At 37.3% G+C, this 15623-nt stretch overlaps 1 protein-coding gene across 1 annotated transcript in view; it reads right to left on the bottom strand.

Annotated features, from left to right (window-relative positions):
• The window catches only part of LOC136050456 (protocadherin Fat 4-like), a 34362-nt gene extending 28031 nt beyond the window's left edge, over positions 1-6331 (bottom strand). Inside the window, exons 1-10 of the mRNA XM_065739359.1 lie at positions 6303-6331; positions 5106-5150; positions 4639-4734; positions 4221-4310; positions 3747-3857; positions 2906-3022; positions 1689-1779; positions 1021-1133; positions 589-762; positions 12-140 (exon numbers count right to left, since the gene is read on the bottom strand). Of these exons, the coding sequence (XP_065595431.1) occupies positions 12-140; positions 589-762; positions 1021-1133; positions 1689-1779; positions 2906-3022; positions 3747-3857; positions 4221-4310; positions 4639-4734; positions 5106-5108 (924 nt within the window). The 5' untranslated portion in view covers positions 5109-5150; positions 6303-6331. The remainder of the gene's footprint in view (positions 1-11; positions 141-588; positions 763-1020; positions 1134-1688; positions 1780-2905; positions 3023-3746; positions 3858-4220; positions 4311-4638; positions 4735-5105; positions 5151-6302) is intronic.
• Positions 6332-15623: the final 9292 nt, after the last annotated feature.

Raw genomic sequence — 15623 nt, 5'->3', positions numbered from 1 at the left:
GGGCTTATTACCTGTAGATGTATAGACGGTATTTGCTCCCTATCCAACAGCGTGGAGTTCCTCACAGTTAGAATCCCATCTTGACTTATCTGGAAAGGACTGTCAGCTGGAGTGAGACTGAACGTTCCCTGGAAGCCTCCCTGCAAACAGTAATGACATTTGCTATTACACAGGACAAGCACCAAGCTAGTCCATCAGGATATTTCAATCTTAATTTTCAGATGGAGAGCATTTAACACTCAGGTGTAATTGAGCTGTTCATTCCACAAAAACTGGACTAAGAAACTTGGAAGAAATATATCACCCAGGCTGAGGGCTATTGCAGCTTTGTGTCTTCTTAACACCTCTATATTTTCATGTCTGGGACTTTCAGCAAAACAGGAGGAGTTTCAGAGACAGAAAAAAATTTACTCTTGGCCTTCATTACTTTACTCCTCCTAGAAGTGAAATTATGCTTAAATATATGGAGGTAGTCAGAAAAAATACATATGTATAGCAACATTCACCATACCCACACAGTGCAAATGCTTTTTAAGGGATGTTTCAGAAGTTTAGCATTTGTAGCAACCAAAACTGAATTCATTTTACCTCATCTTTGTCAACAGCTTCTACTCGAAGAACTTCCTTCCCATTGGGGAAATTTTCCAGAATTGAGACACTGTAGTTTGTCTGTGACAAAACTGGAGGATTGTCATTTGTATCTTCAATAGTAACCAGTACTGCTGCATCAGCTGTTTTCAGATTATTGTCTTGCTGTGCTGCCTAGAAAACAGAGTTTGTAGCTGCACATTCCACACCTTAATAACATCAAGCCACTCCACATTAATGCAATGACATGACTACATACATTCAACAAATGAAGATTCCCTTTGTTCTGTCTTATGGATTATGTAAACAATGGATGCCAGCTGTCTCTTAGCATTACCATGAGAAGCCCTATTAACAGCAACATAGGCCCATACACTGGTTTATCTAATTAAGACTCAATATGAACATGATGAACTATAAAACAATAGCTACCTCAATGCCCACAAAAAGATATGGACATTCTTCTCTGTCAACTGCAGTCTTTACTTCCAACATTCCACTGTCAGTATTGATTGAAAAGGTGTTGTTGTAGGCTGGAGGTTTCACTAAAAAGCAACAACATTGTGAAGGTCAATGAAAATGAAGCATAACATTAAGGCCAATCTGTCCTTTTTATGGCTCACTTACAGCAAAATTAATAGACATTTCAAATATAAGGCCTTTTTTTCTCTCCCCCCACCGAGCACTACATTCTCAAAACAATTTTTAGTAATTCAGTCACATGTCAAGGGTCTCAAATTTAGAATCTCATGGAGCTTTTAGCATTTCAGTCAGAAAGAAAATTTCCCTATGGAACTTATATTTCTAGCTGCTCCTGAATGAAAATCCAGAATAAAATATTCTAAGTTGTCTTACACTTTAAAACAGAAATCATTTATTAAGAAGAGTTTATGGACTTGTAAACATTTTTCAAATAGTTTTAGACAGTTGCTATAATGACTAAAATAAAGCTAACTCAGCTTGCAGAGCAGCAGTGCAGTGAAGATGTATGCACTTAAGACATCTTCTGCCTCTGTACTGTACTTCGTCATCATTCTCTTCACTAATGCAGACATCATAAGTTACTGCCTGAATCTCTAGAAGAAAATAAAAGCTCTTACCTAGCTTGATGCTGTAAAATACTTTTTCATTTATACCCGTGTCTCCATCTTTAGCAAATATCTTCTCTGGAAGAATAGCCAAAGGACCTATCTAGAAAACATACACAGCTGATTAACTAAAATAAAACACATTAAGTCATCATTCTGATTAAAGAAAGTCAGGTTGGAAGGGAGATTGAGCAACCTCATCTATACTGACAGTTGTCCCTGCCCACGACAGGAAGGTAAGAAAAAAACTTTGAAGGCCCTTTCCAAATCAATCTAATCACTGGGATCCAGGAAAAAAATATATGTATGTTTGCTATACTAGCTTTACAGAGTGAAATGATGAGCAAAATAATTGATGCATATGCCATATTTGCTTTAAGAAACACCAGACTGATGCCACTGATGGAATTAACAACACTGAACATCTCAGTTCTTCGCATTCCTTTCTGAGAAAAAAACAGGTCTAGACTGTATCTCTAATTAAAACAGCAATTTATTTTAAAGATAAAACCGTTTGAGAAGACCTAAAGGATTCCTTTCAGACAATTAAAGGTGAACTTCTAACAAAAGGGACACACCAAAGGCATAACACCAAAAATATTGGTGACTCAACACATTAACATTAAGATGATAATAAATAGGGTTAATGAAGAGGACTATCCACTTTAATTTGGCAGTACATGCAAAGGCCTGAATTAAACAAATATATTCAAATCAGAAATTACATCATCCTCTACACAGAAAAAAAAAAACCAAACCATATGTATAATATAAACCATAGTTTACAATTTAGCTTATTAATTTATTTATTAATTTATTTTGCTTACCTAAGGAGGAATTACAGCATTTAAAGTTGATAGCAGGCAGCTAACCCAAGGACTGATGTCTACCACATTTCCAAGTTTAAGATATAAACCTACTAAAACTCCTGTTGCTTGTTTTCATTTTGGTGTTTGTTGTTTTTGAGTATGTGTGCCTTGTTTGTTTGCTTTTCCCTCCTGAAAACAATCTGTGGCATAGAGTTTCATTCTTCATGTAATTGTCCTGTCTACGCGGTACTTGGAGGCCTACAATCACTAACTATAACATCCACCAGCTGGCACAAATAAAGGCAGCCTTCCATTAACCCTCAGTCGTAAACAGCTGAAAGAGGAACATTCATTGAGAGAAAAATGCTGTGGAGGGGAGTAGTTTATTTACATTTCCAGCATCCAGTGAAAAGCTTTTACCTCATTTTCATTGATTGTTCCACTGTACACTGGTTGACTGAAATAGGGGTTCAGCGTGTCATAATCTTGCACATCAATTATTAGTGATACAGTATCTTCGTTGTTTCCAAATCTTTCCTACATCCCAAGAAGAAAATAAGAAACGTTGTGATGAAAGGGCCATTTTTCAGCAGAGTATTAGAACACAGAAAAAGCAGAACACAAAATACAAATTGAATGCAGTTAAATATTATTATTTGTGTTTTGTAATATCGACATTCTTAATCTGAGAATTCTTACCTTATCCAATTCTTCCACTGAGAAATCCAATTCTATTAATAATACCTTCAAAAGGTAACTGTTCTTAGTTACTCATTTTGTATCAGGCATGTATCATTTATATCATTTGTGCAGGATGTAGTGATGGTGCATTTGCTGTAGCCATGCTATTTGCTAGATACTAGAAATATATGTTGGGAAATTACTTCTTTTTACACCTAAGAAGCATTGCAAGCAAACACATAACTAAATCTCAAAAAGACTGCAGGTGGTAAACTGCAGCAACAATAGGACGTTAGATCTGCCAGAGTGATCAGAGAATAAATGTGATGTGTAAATACTTAAATGCACACAGAAACCTGGGCTGATTTTTAAGAGGAGGCTAACACAATGACTCAAATACTAAGAATGTATTACTTTGCCTGCAGTATGAGTCAAGATGCAGACAGAACTTTTGTTTTGCAGACCCTATAACCTAGAGCTTTGAATCCCTGGGTTATAGGCACATAGAAAACAAGGTATAACAAAGGAGATATCACTGCAGAACTGCCTTGATTCCTACTCTTTTAATTTTATAGCATACCTTTGCTTGGACTGTTAAATTGAAATGGTTGATCTTGTTGTAATCCAAAGTTTTATTCACCATGATGTTTCCATCTCCTTCCCTTATATAAAAGTAATCAGAGTTTGGGCCCTGATGAATAAATCAATCACATGTTTTACACAATAAGGAAATACATTTTATTTTCTCTTGCCACCTTTATTATTGGACTATTCAAAGCAAAGGGTTCCTTAGCTGTACATTAATAATGCTGCAAAACAATTCACAAACATAAAGGAATAGATTTAGGCCTCACTGCATACTAGACTGGTCTTATAAAAATCTTTATGGTCATCACACTCTTCTAGTGTTAAATGGTCTTTGTGATGCCACCATTTTACTGTTTTGTAATAATAACATTGCAGTACAAGCGTGCAAATTTGGATCAAGTCACAGGCTATGCTATGTATGAAATACAGCCTGGTGTTCACACTTGGACAAACAAAGGATACTCACCCAAAGGCTGTAACTAATGTAGCTGAACAAAGGTGACAGATCTTTATCTTTAGCTTCCACTTTTATAACTGTGGAATTTATTGCAGATACCTAGAAATAAAGAACAACAAATGCTCAACCACAATCCCATTTTGGTTTTGCTTCTGATCTTTGCTTCTTTCCTTCTGAGCAGGAAAATGTAGTTAGTCCCTAAAAACAAGCAAATTAATTCTAATTTCTATTTTTGTTCGGGTAGCAGAAGGTTCCTTCTTTACCTCGTGCCTTCAGCTGGGATGCATGCAGCCCAGTCTCTTTTTCCACACTTACACAAAGGCATAGAAAAGTAACATAAGAGTGCATGTAATTATCTGTATGATTAGGGCCCAGAAAGTAATTTCATATACAATATGAAAAATTATTAACGTTGGCCATAACCCACCTCGGATACTGAAGTGCTATAGAGAGCTTGTAGAAATTCTGGAGAGTTATCATTTACATCTTCTAACTGTAAATCCCGTGCATTCTCTATTTCAGACTTCATAATGTGAACAAAAGACATTAGAAATGTCATGAGCAAGGTAGCAGTACAATGTTAACAATTAATTTAACCATATAAAAAGAGATCTTCAAAGAGATATCCCTTCACTACTAAAAGGTTTTTAATGTCAGACTACCAGTTGTAACAATGCAGTTTGTGAAATTATGTTAAAAACATATATTTTTAAATGACCTTACGTGTACTGAGAACAAAACCACTCATTTCAGTTGGGATCTTTGAACAAATATATCCTTCATCAGATGTTCTTAGCTCCCTGCATCACATCTTTAGTTGAAATAGTATTTCAGAAAATAACAGTTTGCATTAATCTTAGACAAAAAAATACAGTTGATGACACATCTACTTACCATTCCAGCCCTTTGGCAAACAATAGAGTAAAAAAGATGGTCGCTCTAAAAATTAACAGCAAATAAATAATATTATCAGTAGAATCTTCATATCTTTGTCAAATAATCATTATCGTAATGTATTCATAGCAAAATTAAACAAAACTTCTAGTACTTGAAACTTCAGGAGTGCCATGCTGAATTGGCAGTTAAATATTCATGGTTACAGGAGCATAGTACAGCTCAGTCATTTCAACACGTCATAGCATTAAAACATTGTTCACTATATATAGCAAGTTTATTGCAGATTATTAACTGTAATGTTTAACAGGCTGCCTCTCCTCTGCTGCTGCTACCTGTCAGATCTTACCAACCACATATTGCCTATTCTTTGCAACAGACAATTGACAGGGAATCAGACAATATGTGTAGCAAGCAGAAAAAGTATACCATTTTCATGAAAATGTTTTAACTAGTTTAAAAATATATCCAAAAGAGGAAATTAAGTGTTAACACTGAAGTGCATTTTCATCAATTAAAAAAGTCAATTGTAAGAATTGTTTTTAAAATCTGTGTGGTTCAAGTCTGTCAAGTACAATGACACTCTGATAGAGTGCTTGTACAAAAAATGGCCTCCAGTTGCTATATCCAGTTTTTATATCCAGAGGCATCTTCAGTGAGAAAAACAGTATTGCTTTAGAGATCCATGGTAGTCATACAAAGCAAGCATGGTCTAGAAGTAAGGCTCCTGATTCCTCTCAGCCAACAGAGGCTAGTGGACGTTAGTGCTGGCAGTTAAGCATAAAATGAATACTCACAGGATTAAAGATTGCCTTCTAGAAAATTATAACCAATTATAATCAATTTCACTTTGATGAAGTAATTCATGTTATTAGGAGATAAATTAGGAATAGCAATACCTACCTTAATCGAGTATTTACAACTTTTATTACTGAGTAATAATACACAATTAAGAAAGAACCATCTTGACTGTCAGGTCCCAGCTAAATTTTCAGTTACAGCAAATGAGAGATAATTAGCATAAATATTACAGAGCTGTGGATACTGAAGTCTACACTAATATTTCCAATGTGTTGATTTTTTGGAATACTAAAATGTATCGTGAAAGAATAAATATTTAGTGCATACCAGTGTGCTTTTTTTTCACCAGTCAAGAAAACATTTATATCCAGATTTTATATGCAGTGAAAATAATACCTCAATAGAATCAACATCCAGTGGCTTATTTGTCTTCACTGTTGCATTATTAGTACCAGAAATATACTCTAGCTTCACATAGTCTAAGTGTTCAGGGAACAAATACTCTTTTAATTTCAAATTTACATTGGGTGGGATATTTACAATCCATTCTATATCACCTGTAAAAGAAAGCATAGTAAATTAGATTGCTTGACAAAAAAGACAGTCATAGGTTCATCTCAAATGTGTTGATAATTAGGTCATATCGTTATGGTTTAGTTACACTTGATATTAGTCTTGCATTTTCACTTAGATCAGCCTCAGACCTCTTCAATACTGTGCACAGGTGAATTGATGTGCTTTAAAACCATGCAAATTTACTTTTTCAATATCTTCACACTCTGACACGATGTTCGGCATTGAAAGTCCTGGCATACTTTTCACCTAAGTTTCCATCCTTTCCTGGAAACAAGTTAATGATGCAATTTTTAATTCTTTATTTTATCAAGTTTAGGCCTTTTTCTGCCTTTTGTTTCACACAGACAGACCAGTCTTCCTACACAGGGAGTGTAATCAAAGTCGGTGAGATGTTAGTCAGGGCTGCATGGGATAAGATTCACCAATCATAAGACCATGTCATCTCTAAATCCAGCAAGCAGATGGAGTCTGGTTTCAGGCTTGTGGCTGCCTAAACATGGATTTTGATTCTGAATAGTTAGGAACATGTACTTTTCTTTAGTCAGTTTCTATTCATACAAGATACCGTAACATTAAATACTGCAACTTTTGAATCACTTTGAGTGCAATTTTTCAACACTCAAACTTCTTTTTTTTGGTCCTGAACGCATTAGAATTTATTATTTTGTTATTATCACAACAGATTAAATTTGCTATTTTCAGTAGCAAGTACGTTGCTTGCTCTGTTAAACATAAAATCCATGCTTGGAAGCATGTTTGAAATGTGGTTGTAAACAATCCAGTGTTGAGTTACTGGCATAAATATTAAACAAAGTTAATTTTAACATTTATTTAGTTAACATTTATCAAGATATTTGTATCCATGAAATAATATGCATCTTCTCACGGAAGACATCATTGGAGTTGCTAAAAAATGCCCTTCTGCTCTCCCAAATCTTCCCTGAGATCTCAAATATTTTCGGTAATCTTCAGGAAGCATATTAGTTTTCTTCTTACTCCATTGTTTTCTTACTTTGGCATTACCAGCTTAGGTCAGCACACCTTCCTGTTACAGCCCCACCTCTGATCTCAGCATGCAGGCTCACTGCCTTGGTCCCTAAGCTCCAGCTTCAGGGAGTGTCTGGAATACTCTCAGGTACAAGTCCAATGGTAATGGATTACGACTGCACGCAGCAATAAGGTTCAGTCAGATGACAGTGAGTATAGAATAATTGTGCTGTATCTCAGGAGTAAAGTGATAAGATGTGTATTATTATTGTGTGCAAGGTTGTCAAAACTGTTGGAGGAAATGGACGTTGAAAACCAAATGTAACTTAGGTTTCTGATATACCATCTAGCCTGCCTTCCAGAGATAGATATATTTGGACAAGCAACATCAGGCAGCTGCCTTGCAAACAGTGTTCTGTCCAGAGAAGAGGCTGTCAGACTCTAACAGAAAACCAAGGAAGTGCTTAGAAACCCCTTTTTTTTTTCTTTTTTATCTTTTTTTATCTTTTGCTCATTTGTTACAGATGAATTGGTACATATACTGTGACATGCACAAATTGCCAGATGTCTTGCTAGCTGCTTACAAATTAAACGAAGAGGATTCAAGGTGAAAGGCATTTATTTTTCTGTCCCAATGCTAGTGAAACACAGCTGCTATACCCTCACAGAAACGTTTCTGCAGTGGCTGGAAAAAAAAAAAGTGTCACTCTTTATGGTGTTTTTTATATCTTGCTGAAAGCCACAAGCAATTAAGCCTGCCTGTAGACTGCATGCGCCCAGTGTGTGCTCCCATGAGACCCTATATATTCCCTTCTGTTATCAAGGGAATGCTCTACCCACAGCTTAGCTCATGCACTGCAAAATTACTCCACTCCTGTCAGGCCTATCCTTTCTGCTTCTAACACAATGACAACAGCACTGCCCTTGAACTGACAGCAGTAATCTCTCTAGTTAGCGGCGAAAGGAAGAATAGAGTTATTCTGTTCTACATTTGCAAGGTAAATACTCCAACACACAACCAACCAACCACCAATGTACTGCCTACTTCTGCACCGTGCCCTCTTGCTGCCACTGTCCTCTCAGGTGTGATTTCCTCTTCAAGGCACAGTAACACCTTGCCAAACATTGTAAGTATATACACAAGTGGTAAATTAACTCTAGCTCTGTCAGGCAGCACAAATCATTAATCGTTGGAATAATAGTGAGCTATACTAACAAAGAAAACTGGAATAGAAAATGCAAGTATACGGAGTGGCCAGCTATGATCCTATAATTCCCTGTAGTGTAAGCCTGTTTGTACCACACCCCATTTCTTCTTTCTACTGCCCATAACAACGCAAGAAATTGTCTTTCAGAAAGGCTCCAGTCTAAAGCAGAGTAGGCTCCAGACTCACAGCAGGACTGTGATGGCAGCAGTCCTAGCTGGTCTAGAAGGGAAGGATGAGATCAGATCTTTCGTCTGGATTGGTCAAGGTGAACTGTAACCATCCGTATGTTTTCTCTGGGCTGTGAGGGCACACTGCTGGCTCATGTCCAGCTTCGTATGCACCACACCTTTTTCAGCAGGGCTACACCCAATCCTTTCAACCCCCAGTTTGTACTGGTAATGGGGGTTGCCTCATCCTGTGTGTATGACCTTGCATTTGGCTTTGTTGAACCTCGTGGGATTCAGCTGGATCCATTGCTCAGCCTGTCTAGGTCCCTCTGGATGGCATCCTGTCCCTTTGCTGTGTCAACCACACCCCACAGCTTGGTGGCATTAGCAAACTTACTGAGGGTGCACTCAACCCCATTGATTGCTGAGTCTAGTCACATAGTGAGATCTTTGGATTTTTTTTCTTTATTTATTTTCCTTATATTTATTTACCCTACGAAGCAAATTAGAGACCAAATTTTGCCTCAGATTTCACACACTGGAAAGCACAAACTCACAAGACAGACATATGCTGCATCCAGTCATGAAAACTACTGTAAAAAAACCCCTAATTATACAGATCCATTATAAACTACAGATTATGCAAAGAATTGAAGCACTATTTGCACTAAAGTGTAAGTCAGATAATTCTACAATCAAATAATGATTTACCTGTATATTCATCCAAAAAGGTTGACAGCAGGAGCGTGCTAGGTGTTGAGTCACAATCTATACTTGTGATTTCTAAAATGGAAATAAATAGTCATGTACAAAAAATAGAGGTACTATTTCCAGAAAATGCACAAATTAGGAGATCTTATACTATATACAATTTGTGTACATTGATTCAAATTAATCAGATTTATTATGGAGGTACCTCAGAATAATTTTCAGGATTTAAAACAATACATTACCCAATCAATAAGATTGCAGGCTTACCTTACCTGTCCTGTCCTTAGGGGGTGAAACCCTTTTTTTTTTCAGTGAAGAACTTAAAGATAAGCAGCTATCAATAATATTTTGAAAAAATGACTAGTTGCAGAATTGCCCTTCTTCAGTACCCTGATCAGAGTGAAACTTTGGCTTTATTGCTTAACAGCTGTGCATACTTTTATTTTCTGCTGAACATTTGTGAAGATCATAACCAAAGCTCCCTTTGAGCCGTGATCTTGCAGAAGTTTTCTACATTTTTCTATATATTCTATACTTTTCTGAATTGTAAGCAGTTCAGGCACGTTGATATGTCTGAAATATATTCACCTTAAGTTGGCACTTTAAGTGTGATTTCATACAGAGAAGTAGCTCTATGCTAAAATTCAGTGACATCTCTCTACATTTCCTCTGTATAATAAAAACGGATGGACTTTATTTCCTGTATCAAAAAATATACACAGAGAAATCACACAGATTTTTCTCTTCCTTCTATGACTAAAATTACTCAGCAAAGCTGCTAGAACACAGTCCATATTCTTATGGACACTTTTGATCTCACATGTGTGTGTATCAATCCTAAGCATGTCCCACTCTTCTCCTTGTCATCCTCACTGTATATTCGAACTGGCAAAAGAAATAGTGAGATCATTTTATCTGTTAGGCTGATGTCTTTGTATTTGCCCCATTCTACAGTTTCTCATTTATAAAGGGTGAGGTGGACAAATTTCTACACAGGTAACTTTAACTCCCCCAAAATATTACAGTGAACTGCTGCTGGTTATGGGGCAATTCAGAGCCTCCACCTCCAAGTATTCAAAAGTCTATTTTGGAAAAAGAAGGCTCTGTGTTATTGAAAAAGATAAGAAAGCTGGAACCTTGGACCTGGCTTAAACACTACAATGTAGTTCAATAAAGGAAATTCAATATTAAATAAAAACTCTTCTATTATTTCTTCTCCAAGAAGAAAAAAATTTGCTCAGATGTTCCTGGCAATTCTCTGGAGCCAGCAGAAACAAAGAATCATAGAATATCCTGAACTGAAAAGGACCCATAAGAATCATCAAGTCCAGTTCTTAACCAACACAGGATAACCCCAAATCTAAACCCCATGTCTGAGAACGTTGACCAAATGCTTCTTAAACTCTGTAAAGCTTGGTGCCATGGCCACCACCCTGGAGTGCTTGTTCCTCCGCTGAACCACTTTCTTTGTGAGGAAACTTTTCCAAACATGCAGCCTGAATTTCCTCTACAGAGGGGAGGATGTTTCAGCATTGTCACTGTTCTGAAATTTCTAGAAAAGCTCCGAAGGACTAAAGTTATATTTAGGTACCCAAATGCTCCTTCTGTGCCCAGATTTATCTAGTGCATGACAAAGCTCTCAGTTTCTGGAAGAGAATTTCTAAAGAAGTCATTACCAGTACGAAGAAGATCAGACATTAAAATGATAACTACTTCAATCTAAGTTACTGGAATAGCAAAAAGAAATATGTGTGATCTCAACTTCAGATAGAAATGTTGTCATATTTAGCTTCAGTCTAGAAATGTTACTCAGTGTCTACTGCAGATACAAACTAAGAGTTCAGTAAGAACTTGTAAAAATTCAAGAGCAGTGGTTTCCAACACATGATCACAGAGCCCATTTATGTTTACAGATCATCTCCATTGGTGGATTACAAGATTACTTGTTGAGATATTATTTTATCAGTCAAAAAATAATCAATTTTAGACTTCTCGAATTATAATTGATATGAATTTCATAAACTTTTCTATTTTATTAAAAGCAAGACTAGAACCATATGCATTTATAAAAATAACATTACTTACTTTGTGCATCAAGACAGGTGAACATAAGCCAACTCATCAAAGCAAAACCCACAGGTCTTGAATGTGCCATAAGCATTGCAGAAAAAAGCATACTACCAGAGGTAAAAAAGATGTACTCAAATACAGTATTTGCCAAGATCTATTTCATTTGTCATATAAAAAGTTTGCAGGTATCTGGATGAATGCTTCAGAGGAAGAGAAACACAATAAGCTTTTGAGAAAAGCTCACAGACTATATAACATGCTAATAATTATCCTCTTGTGTGATCAAAGTCCATTTTGGGCAATAAAGCAATAAGGAAATACAGTTATTTGTGCTACAGCACAAAAAAGAACAGAAGCTACTTTAAATGTATTATTTAACACACAGATGAAAATAAATAAATCTGTGATTTAGAACACAGAACATGTTCTGACCAGTGGGAGAGAAGTCTACGTATTTTCAGGAAAGGAAAACTAAATGGAGTGCCAGAAAGCAGAGGAACCACGTTACCCCTTTTGGTTCTGTAACACAATCTTCTCACAGCTCTGTTCTACAAGGAAGAAATACCACTGTTGCAAGAACAATAGATACTATTTGATGTGATGAGAACAGACACCTCTGAAATGTGTCTAGTGTTTTACAGATGCTGTACGTTCTGAATGAGTTTAGCAGGCTGTTAAAACATTCTACTTCAGCGAAGGTGACTCCTAAATAAATAAATAAATAAATAAAAGAAAGGACACAAAGTTTGCAGAAAATTTTCAAGGACTATAAACGATTTGTCTGATCATGAAGTTTGTTTCCAATATCTAGAGGTAAATGAAACCTAGAGGTTGTTCCTTCAATGGAAAGCAAGAACCAATTTACTCAGCGTCACGGAGTTATCTTTAGGTCTAAGTCCGTGACAGAGACACAAGGAAAAAAGGAGGGAGAGAGGGAAACAAACAAACAAACTGCTCCATCTTTGGCAACACGGCTGCCCAAGCAGAGCCATGTGCTCTGGGTTTGGGGGAGTCCGGCCAGGAGTTCCCCCCCTCTTCTGCTCCCTGCCAGAGGACTAACTCTTCAACTCAACACGATGTTCTGATGTGGAATATCAGCAGCAAAAAAACCACAAAACTACAACAATCAGAAAGGAAACAACTGCCAAAGCAAGGTGCATCTGTTTGTTTTGTCACTGTGGATACAAAGGTAATACGTACAGCTTCAGCGAAAACACAGAACTATAAAACTGCACATAACAGAATACAAAATTATCACCATGCATTCTTAGCCTTAAGTAATTGAAATGGAAAGGTGGGAGCAGATCAGTCAGAAGGGTTTAAAAGTGAAATGAAAAGAAGTTTAATCTCTGTTACTTTCTCTTTTGAAGAAGAGCCACATCCAGCCATGACTATCCTTTCAGTTATGTCATTACTAGAGCACATCAGCAGTCATTTTTTTCCAGGCATGATTGCTACCTGCTGTGAAAAGTACTTTTTTTTTCTTTTTTTTGTCTCAAAGCTTGCTTCGTGAGGCCTTTCTGGTGATAAGATTCTAACTGAGAACTGCAGGTTATCTAGGTGGGTGTCACCATGCCACAGTGCCTCTGCTTATTGTTGTAAAGATAAGCAGAAGCAGGGACAAGCCTGTTTTTTTCAGGGTATGGCTTGGAGAAGCTGATCACCGCAAAAGATGATAATGCTGTGCATGGCAACGAAGGTACCACTCCCTGCTGGCTTCTCTGTTGGGCCAGGTATGTCACACTAACAGAGAGAAAAGAAAAAAAAACACCTGAGAAATGGGGGATAAAAGGCCTTCACTAAACTTTGGAGAAGAACTACCAAAGCAAATATCTTTGATGGAGAAAAACTCCTGAAGAAAAATAAAACCTTTGACGGGGAGTTCTCTGAGGGGAAAAATTCTTTGGATGAACCCCTTGCCCTGCTTGCTGCGAAGCTTCCCAGCTTTCTCCCATCCCCCACGGTGACCAGACCAGACCCTGAGATCAACGGACCTACTACAAACCTCACTGGATCCACGGTGGTGATTATGTCTCTCTTGCTTTCTGTCAAGACTCCTTGCTTTTTATCTCTTCTCTATCGCTCACCTTCCCTTCCCCACATCCCAAAGCAACTAGGATTTGTAATAAACTGGTTGGGCTAACATTTCACCCATCGTGTCGTAATCTCACACCAGGGATACACATAATCAAAGAACCACATCTCCCTCCTTTATATTGGAGTAACATTTTTATTGGCATAGTCAGCAGGACACCTGACAGTGAGAGCGTTGCCCTTCCAGGTGTAGTTGATGCGTGCACCTTCTGGAGTTGCCCGGAGTGATATTGTTGATAATTTAGATGCGAGTGCCTCTCCAGAAAGGTCACTCCACATACTGAAACTTAACTGTGTTTTTGGAACTGTTCATGTGCATGCCTCTCAGGAACCTATTCAGTAATTTTGGGTCCCGTGAAGACTATTGCATATTTTCAAAACGTAAGGGTACTCCTAACTTAGGTGTAGTGTTTGAAGAGATCCTTCCCCAGTGGTGGTCAGCCCTTAAATGGGGTCTGGGAGAGGTGGAGCCAGACTCCACCCCTTCTGGTCACACAGGTGCATTGCCTTCACCTGTGCTCCTGCAGCTGACTCAGTGCTCCCCTCAGGTGATCCATCAGTGGTTCAGGCTGTGATTCAACAGCTCCCATACAATGCTCATGCAATTCAAGTTTATGTTTGCTTACTGCAGTAAATATGTATCTCTTATTTTTGTTTTCAAGACATTACTGTGGCTAAAATTAATATTCTGCCCCTTTCTCCAACACTGAGACGTTAAGCAAACAGGCACAGCTCCACAGAACAGGAAGCAAGTTTAAACACACGTATGTGACATGCTGTAGTTTTCTGTATATACCAACTGTACATATGTATGTCCTTTATATTGCAGTTTCTACAAACAAATAACTGAAACTGTATGGGAACTGCTGAATCACAGCCTGAACCACTGATGGATCACCTGAGGGGAGCACTGAGTCATCTCTTGTTGGAGATCCCTCTCGTGTGGAGTCTCAGGTAAGCCTCTTCCTAATTTATTGGGTATCTTTATACCAACTGGATAACTCATCCAAAAATATGCTGTCCATCTGCATTAGACTGTTCATTCAGGGTATTCACCCTACATCACCCTACAGAAACTGATTCTATTCATAGATCTATCAGACTATTTAAATAGCATGAACAGTACTGCAGCAGTGGGATGCAAACCAGCATTTTTTAGCACGTTTTTAGCATAACTCAGTCTGACATTTTGCTCAGTTAAGCTGTCTGCAAGATAGGTTGCTCAGGAACCAACTTCAAAACTCAGTGTAGTTACGTACTTTCAGTTTCTTGTACATTTGGGATAGCTCAGTCATATTCTTTTCTTGACTGATAAAACAACTGCATTATGATGCTGCAATTAAATAACAAACACACAAGCATGACTGAAGTCATAATGTTTATGGGCTTCTTACATGTATCCACAGAATAGCCACACATTCCTTAAATGAATTACTTTTGTATTAATTTTGAAATTGTCTTGGTTTAATAGTAATAAAATTAAAAAACAAAACAAACCCCAGTGTGGTTGGCAAGAGGGTAAAATGACTGCACATCATGTATGTTATCATTATATGCTCAAGATACTTTGGAATAAAATATAACAATATTGGCACATAAAACCAGCATTTTCCCTATACAACAAAACCAGCAATATTTTCCATCCATTTTTGGTTAGTTGTTCTAAGAAAACTAAGCATACATACACACAGACACAAGCTGGCAATTTTCAAGCAAAGTTTACCATTTGGAACAATTTTCTATCAAAAGACACAAAATTGTAGCAAAACACTTATCCTATTGCATTTATTTTATTTTTGCTCAGCAGATCTCTCCTTTAGCAAACATTAGTCAGTCTTGCAATGTTTACTACAAGTGCTTAAAGCTGCTTTACAACTGCAAAGCTGCAAACTGATACAGCACAT

The sequence above is a fragment of the Cyrtonyx montezumae genome, unplaced genomic scaffold, assembly GCF_038088225.1.
Source record: "Cyrtonyx montezumae isolate F1298 unplaced genomic scaffold, pur_monq_1.0 scaffold_24, whole genome shotgun sequence".
Classification (NCBI taxonomy): domain Eukaryota; kingdom Metazoa; phylum Chordata; class Aves; order Galliformes; family Odontophoridae; genus Cyrtonyx; species Cyrtonyx montezumae.
The sequence above is the reverse complement of the archived record's forward strand: the minus strand, read 5'-3'. Positions and strand labels throughout refer to the sequence as shown.